This window comes from Blennius ocellaris, assembly GCF_963422515.1.
Source record: "Blennius ocellaris genome assembly, chromosome: 11".
Taxonomy (NCBI): domain Eukaryota; kingdom Metazoa; phylum Chordata; class Actinopteri; order Blenniiformes; family Blenniidae; genus Blennius; species Blennius ocellaris.
Window position 1 is genome coordinate 29,809,920 of NC_137660.1, and position 9,136 is coordinate 29,819,055.

The following is a 9,136-nucleotide window of genomic DNA, read 5'->3' on the forward strand; positions in this document are numbered from 1 at the left end:
GACGTTCTGGGCCGGGAGGTTCTGAGACGCTGGACGTTCTGGGTCGGGAGGTTCTGAGACGCTGAACGTTCTGGGCCGGGAGGTTCTGAGACGCTGAACGTTCTGGGCCGGGAGGTTCTGAGACACTGGACGTTCTGGGTCGGGAGGTTCTGAGACGCTGAACGTTCTGGGTCGGGAGGTTCTGAGACGCTGGACGTTCTGGGTCGGGAGGTTCTGAGACACTGGACGTTCTGGGCCGGGAGGTTCTGAGACGCTGAACGTTCTGGGTCGGGAGGTTCTGAGACGCTGGACGTTCTGGGCCGGGAGGTTCTGAGACGCTGGACGTTCTGGGTCGGGAGGTTCTGAGACGCTGGACGTTCTGGGTCGGGAGGTTCTGAGACGCTGAACGTTCTGGGTCGGGAGGTTCTGAGACGCTGGACGTTCTGGGTCGGGAGGTTCTGAGACGCTGAACGTTCTGGGTCGGGAGGTTCTGAGACGCTGGACGTTCTGGGTCGGGAGGTTCTGAGACGCTGAACGTTCTGGGTCGGGAGGTTCTGAGACGCTGGACGTTCTGGGTCGGGAGGTTCTGAGACGCTGGACGTTCTGGGTCGGGAGGTTCTGAGACGCTGGACGTTCTGGGTCGGGAGGTTCTGAGACGCTGGACGTTCTGGGTCGGGAGGTTCTGAGACGCTGAACGTTCTGGGCCGGGAGGTTCTGAGACGCTGGACGTTCTGGGTCGGGAGGTTCTGAGACGCTGAACGTTCTGGGTCGGGAGGTTCTGAGACGCTGGACGTTCTGGGTCGGGAGGTTCTGAGACGCTGAACGTTCTGGGTCGGGAGGTTCTGAGACGCTGGACGTTCTGGGTCGGGAGGTTCTGAGATGCTGGACGTTCTGGGTCGGGAGGTTCTGAGATGCTGGACGTTCTGGGTCGGGAGGTTCCGAGACGCTGGACGTTCTGGGTCGGGAGGTTCTGAGACGCTGGACGTTCTGGGCCGGGAGGTTCTGAGACGCTGAACGTTCTGGGTCGGGAGGTTCTGAGACGCTGGACGTTCTGGGTCGGGAGGTTCTGAGACGCTGAACGTTCTGGGTCGGGAGGTTCTGAGACGCTGGACGTTCTGGGTCGGGAGGTTCTGAGATGCTGGACGTTCTGGGTCGGGAGGTTCTGAGATGCTGGACGTTCTGGGTCGGGAGGTTCCGAGACGCTGGACGTTCTGGGTCGGGAGGTTCTGAGACGCTGGACGTTCTGGGCCGGGAGGTTCTGAGACGCTGAACGTTCTGGGTCGGGAGGTTCTGAGACGCTGGACGTTCTGGGTCGGGAGGTTCTGAGACGCTGAACGTCGACGACCATCACTGATCTTCTCTCACCACGGTGTCGCTTTTTAACAACCACCGCTGCACTTTTAAAAAGCCCAGAGAGTTTAGAGCCTCTGACTCGTCTGGAGCTCAGTCAACTTCCTGTTTGGTGACCAGAGAGGAGCCCCAGACCCCCCCCCCCCCCCCCAGACCCCCCCACACCCCCCCTTTGGCTCGCAGCCTTGTAAAACTCAAACTCCTCCAACTTCCACACTCTGAAGTGAAAGAGGCTGAACAGGTTGAAGTGTGTTGACGGGATCTTTGTTTCCTTCTGGATGTGAAGCAAATATATGAAACTGAACAACCAGGCTTCATGTTCAGACTTGTTCATGGAGGAAACTTCACTTTCCTGCAAACCTGGACCTGGTTCCTGGACCAGCAGGAACCTGGACCTGGTTCCTGGACCAGCAGGAGCCTGGACCTGGTTCCTGGCCCAGCAGAAACCTGGACCTGGTTCCTGGCCCAGCAGGAACCTGGACCTGGTTCCTGGACCAGCAGGAACCTGGACCTGGTTCCTGGACCAGCAGGAGCCTGGACCTGGTTCCTGGACCAGCAGGAGCCTGGACCTGGTTCCTGGACCAGCAGAAACCTGGACCTGGTTCCTGGCCCAGCAGGAACCTGGACCTGGTTCCTGGACCAGCAGGAACCTGGAACCCAACCAACCAACCAACCAACCAACCAACTAACCAACTGCTACCCAACCAACCAAACAACCAACCAACCAACTAACCAACTGCTACCCAACCAACCAACCAACTGCTACCCAACCAACCAACCAACTGCTACCCAACCAACCAAACAACCAACCAACCAACTAACCAACTGCTACCCAACCAACCAACCAACTGCTACCCAACCAACCAACCAACTAACTAACTAACCAACTGCTACCCAACCAACCAACCAACCAACTGCTACCCAACCAACCAAACAACTAACCAACTGCTACCCAACCAACCAACCAACTAACTAACTAACCAACTGCTACCCAACCAACCAACCAACCAACTGCTACCCAACCAACCAAACAACTAACCAACTGCTACCCAACCAACCAACCAACCAACTGCTACCCAACCAACCAAACAACTAACCAACTGCTACCCAACCAACCAACCAACTAACTAACTAACCAACTGCTACCCAACCAACCAACCAACCAACTGCTACCCAACCAACCAAACAACTAACCAACTGCTACCCAACCAACCAACCAACCAACTGCTACCCAACCAACCAAACAACTAACCAACTGCTACCCAACCAACCAACCAACTAACTAACTAACCAACTGCTACCCAACCAACCAACCAACCAACCAACTAACTAACTAACCAACTGCTACCCAACCAACCAACCAACCAACTGCTACCCAACCAACCAACCAACCAACTAACTAACTAACCAACTGCTACCCAACCAACCAACCAACCAACTGCTACCCAACCAACCAAACAACTAACCAACTGCTACCCAACCAACCAACCAACTAACTAACTAACCAACTGCTACCCAACCAACCAACCAACTGCTACCCAACCAACCAAACAACTAACCAACTGCTACCCAACCAACCAAACAACTAACCAACTGCTACCCAACCAACCAACCAACCAACTGCTACCCAACCAACCAAACAACTAACCAACTGCTACCCAACCAACCAACCAACTAACTAACTAACCAACTGCTACCCAACCAACCAACCAACCAACCAACCAACCAACCAACTAACCAACTGCTACCCAACCAACCAACTAACTAACTAACCAACTGCTACCCAACCAACCAACCAACTAACTAACTAACCAACTGCTACCCAACCAACCAACCAACCAACCAACCAACCAACTAACCAACTGCTACCCAACCAACCAACTAACTAACTAACCAACTGCTACCCAACCAACCAACCAACTAACTAACTAACCAACTGCTACCCAACCAACCAACCAACCAACCAACCAACTAACCAACTACTACCCAACCAACCAACTAACTAACCAAACAGAAACAATGGTTACCATGGTAACAGCCCCACCAGTATTTCTGCAGTCAAACGGTCACATGCCACGAATATTTTACCTCCTTTACACACACACACACACACACACACACACACACACACACACACACACACACACACACACACACACACACACACACACACACACACACACACACACACACACACACACACACACACACACACACACAGGTCTTACCTACAACCATCAGTGTGAACTCGAAGCCTCTCTTCACAGACTTCCTGTACACCTGGTTGGGGAGGTTGGCGAAGCCCACGTAGCCCTCCAGGTTCCTCTGTGGGGAAACACAGGTTATACAAGCTGCTAGCAACTGCTAGCGACTGCTATCGGCTGGTAGCGGCTGCTATCGGCTGGTAGCGGCTGCTATCAGCTGGTATCGGCTGGTAGCGACCAGTATAGACTAGTAGCGACCAGTATAGACCGGTAGCAACCAGTATAGACTGGTAGCGACCGCTAGCGACCGGTAGAGAATGGTAGCGACCGGTAGCGACCAGTATAGACTGGTAGCGACCGGTAGCAGCTGCTATCAGCTGGTATTGGCTGGTATCGGCCGGTAGCGACCGGTAGCGACCAGTATAGACCGGTAGCGACCAGAATAGACTGGTAGCGACCGATAGCAGCTGCTATCAGCTGGTATTGGCTGGTATCGGCCGGTAGCGACCGGTAGCGACCAGTATAGACTGGTAGCGACCGGTAGCGACCAGTATAGACCGGTAGCGACCAGAATAGACTGGTAGCGACCGGTAGCGACCAGTATAGACTGGTAGCGACCGGTAGCGACCAGTATAGACTGGTAGCGACCGGTAGCGACCAGTATAGACTGGTAGCGACCGGTATAGACTGGTAGCGACCGGTAGCGACCAGTATAGACCGGTAGCGACCAGTATAGACCGGTAGCGACCGGTATAGACTGGTAGCGACCGGTAGAGACTGGTAGCGACCGGTATAGACTGGTAGCGACCGGTAGAGACTGGTAGCGACCGGTAGAGACTGGTAGCGCCCGGTATAGACTGGTAGCGACCGGTAGCGACCGGTATAGACTGGTAGCGACCGGTAGCGACCAGTATAGACTGGTAGTCACCCAGTGATAAAGTTGTTCAGACGATCGTATCAAAGCCTTCAGATCCAGCAACTCTTCATCACTTTCATCTTTATCGAGACACAAAGACAAACAGGAAAATCAAAGCGGTGAGACTGAAGGACGACGTACATGATCAATGGTTTCTCTCAGGTCAGCTGCTCTGTCCTCACCTCGTCTCTTCATCTCCCCCTCTGCCTCACTCTGCCTCACCCTGCCTCACCCTGCCTCACCCTGCCTCACCCTGCCTCACTCTGCCCACTCCACCCGCTGCAGCCTTTTTCACCACTTCATCACCACTTCACTAGAAACAAACAACACGGTCCTAACAAGTCCCAACTATTTAGCGCTTTCAAGGAGTTGCATTTTCAGTGGCTCCATGTGCCATTGTTGTGGAAACGGATGTGAAAACGCTACGAAAGTTTTACATTTTCACTTGAAAATATTCTTGGTGATCGTCTGATAGATCTCAAGAGAAAATGTTCTCATATAAAGTGAAACCCTAAAACCACAAATAACATTTTTTATAAAAAAAAAAAGATGAGCAAAACCAAAAAAAAATGCCTAAAACTTATGAAAATCAGATTTAAAATACCAGATAAACTATAAAGATAAATAAAGATAAAGTAGAACAAATAAGACTCAAATATTTTCAAGGCTTGGGGTTTAAACGCCAATTAAAAACGTATACTGGTTCAAAAAGATAGATAATATGAAGAAGAAATATAAATAAATCATAAATCCGCAAAAAAGCAGGTGAAATAAAACGATGCCAACAAAATGTAGCGAATTCTCAACAAAAACAATCAAAACAAAGAAACCAAATCAGACATTTATAAACTAAAAAAATCCATAAATGGAATACATGAGAACAAGTGTAAAATGACTTCAAAGACATTCGCCAAAGCCCACAAAAGAACAAAAAACGAATAAAAAGACACTCAAAATAACAAGAAATTATTAAATCGTGATTCAGATAAAAACGAAACACAAGACAAAACAACGGAAAGAGGCATATTTTTTTATTTTTTTTTTATAAAAACACCACAATACAAGAAAATAACACTCGAGTGTCATTTTGTAAAGCTGGGTGCCTCTGGGGGGCCCGGGGCCCCATAATCCATCGGTACGGCCCTGGGAGCCTTCGGCCAGACTCCTTTCAAAAAACAGCCCGTTTAAGAGGAGACCGCGAAGGAGAAGGAGCCGTGATGCGCTGTGAAAACGGCGCTTTCTTATAAAAAAGCAAATCAATTCATTAAGTTTTAAGTGAGCCGAATTGTGAAATAGACACACACGGATAAGGGAAGTGTGGATTTATTGGTTTTGAGCATTGCTGTGTGCTTGATAATGCGAGAAACGCGTAGAAATCAACCTATTGTCAAGGGAGGCTGGTGCGCAGCCGTGCAGGTCGCGGACAGCGGGTTCTAATGCGAGTTTCACGGGTTTCCCGGGGTGGCGGTGCGGGTTCGAGGGGTTCGGAGGAGGCTCGGGTACTTACAGCGATGCTGGCGAGCTGGGTGTCGGGTCTCTCGATCATCGTGCTGCCGCGCTGTCACCACCCAGCCTGAGACGGACTCCCACCGAGGAAAACACGGCCGACGCCCGGGACACAAACTCGCTGCTGCTTTTTTTTTTTTTTTACCCGCAAAAACCAGCGAGGCGGTCGAACGGCGCAGTTAAACAAACAAACAACAAACAAACAAAACCCCCGCAGAGTCCGAACGAGATGAATGAATGAGGTTTAGGTCGCATATGGCTGCGGGAGACTTCAGGGCAAAACAGAGCGGCGGAGAAAAACCTCCGACTCTTTTTCCTCCGGAGGTCCGTCAACGCAACACGCCCACTTCCGGCGGAAGGCCTTCAGAATAAACCTCCAATTAAATTGCGTCGACAAATGTGCTCAAATTAACTCAAGTCAACTCAACTTTATTTATAAAGTACTTTAAGCAGCCGTAGCTGACACAAAGTGCTGCACGTTGAAATACAAATATATGAGGCCAAATAAAAACATTAAAACAATAAGATGGTAAAACAATCAATAAAACATAAAAGGTTAAAACAATAAAAAAACGAAGGCAGTAAAACCAGAGCAGAGTCTCACGCTGAGGTAAGAGCCAAAGAATAAAAATGGTTTTAAGACGAGTTTTAAAAACACAGACTACACCAAATATTTGTCATTTTACTGTCTATATGATTATACGTTGTATATATTTTTAAATTGTTATTTTATAATATTATTGTTTACATGCCTTTTTGCACTGTGGGCCCGAGAGGACTGAAATGTCATCTGTGCTGTACGTCATGCATATTAGCACACTTGACAATAAAGCTGACTTTGACTTGGCTTTGACCAAAAGATCAAAGAATTTCATACCAGTCAAAAACACATCAAATAATGTGACAAAAGATATAAACAACAACTTCAAAAGGAAACAATAATGATCTCAAAAACAAAAACAACACTCATAAAGATGCAAAACTGTTCCACTGCTAGAATAATAACAACGTGTTGAATACTAACAACATATAGAAGCAAAATGTCCACAAAGGAAAACAAGAAGAAAACAAAGACACACAAATGACCTCAACAGAAGCAGAATGAACAAGAATACAAAAGAGGAGACAAACTACTACAAACAGATATAAAACCACTGCACATGCAGAAAATAATAGGTGGCAAATAATCAGGAAATAATTAAAAAACAAAGTAAAGACACACAAAATGGCCAAAAAACAAAGTAAAAATGCCAACAACAAAAAAAGCAGACAAACATTGGGGGATAAAACAAGAACTACAAAGTTGTCGGAGCCGTTTTCTATGTCATATAGGATTATTGTTTATTTCTATTTTCTGTGCGCTCTCCCCTGTTTACTGGCCACCTGAGCTTTTCAATAAACAAAACATAGCATCATGACTCCATGAAACCAAAACCCTGTTCCAGGATGAAGATCCGGGGGAAAAAGACACAAAAACACCGAAATGAACAGTTGAAATAAACACAAATTGCTGCAGAACCAATAAAACTTTGGTTTTTCCGGGGAAATTAAACGACTCGAATTCTATATTTTGAAAGTACCGCCTTGTGGTTTCCGGTAAGCTGCTGCGTGTTGACGTCAGCTTGACGCAGCAGCAAGCGCGCGCACACGAGGCCTTCATGTGCTGCAGGTGAAGATGTGCTGCGTTCAAAGACCTCCGTTAATTCGTCCATCCAGCTCCACTCTACAGAGCGGGAGGGGCCCCTAAAGGGGGGAGGGGCTCCTAAAGGGGGGGGGGGGGGGGGAGGGGGCCCTGCTTTTTAAATTTTGTTATTACAGTGTAGAAAGTAAAAGAAAGGTGAGCCAAGGCAACATTAGAATATGTGAAGCACCAGGAAGTTGACAAATTATGAACAAAAAGAAAATACATCACAAAGAAAAAGATCAAAGCTAGTAAAAAGAAGAAGAACTGAATTGTGAGATTAAATCCTGAGATCGGCTGAGAAACACTTACTTGTCAATTTGAGCTTTGATGGTGAAAACGAGTGTAACTGGTGAGTCGTTTGCGGCGGAACGTCTGAGTTTTGTTCTTTGTGGTTCCAAAGGGACCGTCTGGCCGGTCGAGGTGGGAAACACAAAGACTTGGAGATCAAGATTAAGATTCTTCACTATTTGTTTTAATGCATTTCTTTCATTTATTTTAAGGCTTTGATGTATCTATTTTATTAAGATATTTTTGTATGTCTTTGTAAAGCTTTTCTGTATTTCTTTAATTTTCTTTAATTTCTTTGTAAAACACTGTGAATCGCCCTGTTTGAAAAGTGCTCTATAAATACATTTGCCTTGCCTCGTCTTGCCTTGCCTTGCCTGTACAAAATGTACAGAAGAAACACAAGAGACAAACATTCACTACAGAGAGACACAATAACAATAAACACATTTTGTTTTGTTTGTTCATTTTGTCAGAAAAAAAGCCTTTTAGAAGATATTCAGTGGTGGAGTGTGTCCCCCTGGTGGACAAGACGGGAACTGGAACTGAAATAATAATAATAATAATAATAATAATAATAATAATAATAATAATAATAATAATACAAAGTATTATTATTTCTTTTGACACAAATAAAAGACAAACCGCAGCATGTCGGGACATCGATTAATCTGATTTAAGAACAAGAAAAACAAGAATCGCTAAGTCAACTTTCAGCTGTTTTGCTTTTATTTTGAAATAATGTAAAAAGCTCCGAGACATAATTACATTCTTCTTCTTTTTATGAGAAACATCATCTTGTAGCTTATCATCTACTGACAGACCATTAAAGTATTTGTTCACAGTGAAGACGGTCTGGGGGGGGGGGGGGGAGCTGCTGTCTGAATGGGGGGGGGGTGAGGGGGGGTCCTGCTTCCTGTTACAGGGGGGACGTCCCTCCTGAAGCTGCTGCAGCGTCCAGCGAGACGAGGAGCTTCTTCACCCAGGACTCTGACGGCCGGACGCACAGCTGACGTCCTGCCACCGTCCTCAGCCTGAAACAGGGAGGGGGGGGGGGGGAGGGGGGGGGGTCAGTTACTCATGTGTGTACAACATGGTGTGTGTATAAGAAGGTATGTGTCTAAGGAGGTGTGTGTGTGAGGAGGTGTGTGTATAGGGAGGTGTGTGTGAGGTGTGTGTGAGGAGGTGTGTGTATAAGGAGGTGTGTGTGAG

The 9,136-nt window shown here is 47.5% G+C and overlaps 1 protein-coding gene across 1 annotated transcript in view; it reads right to left on the reverse strand.

Moving 5' to 3' along the window:
• Positions 1-6,266, reverse strand: part of LOC308136204 (septin-7-like) — a 36,097-nt gene extending 29,831 nt beyond the window's left edge. The window contains 2 exon segments of the mRNA XM_080504448.1: positions 3,558-3,654; positions 5,957-6,266. Of these exon segments, the coding sequence (XP_080360574.1) occupies positions 3,558-3,654; positions 5,957-5,995 (136 nt within the window). The 5' untranslated portion in view covers positions 5,996-6,266.
• Positions 6,267-9,136: the final 2,870 nt, after the last annotated feature.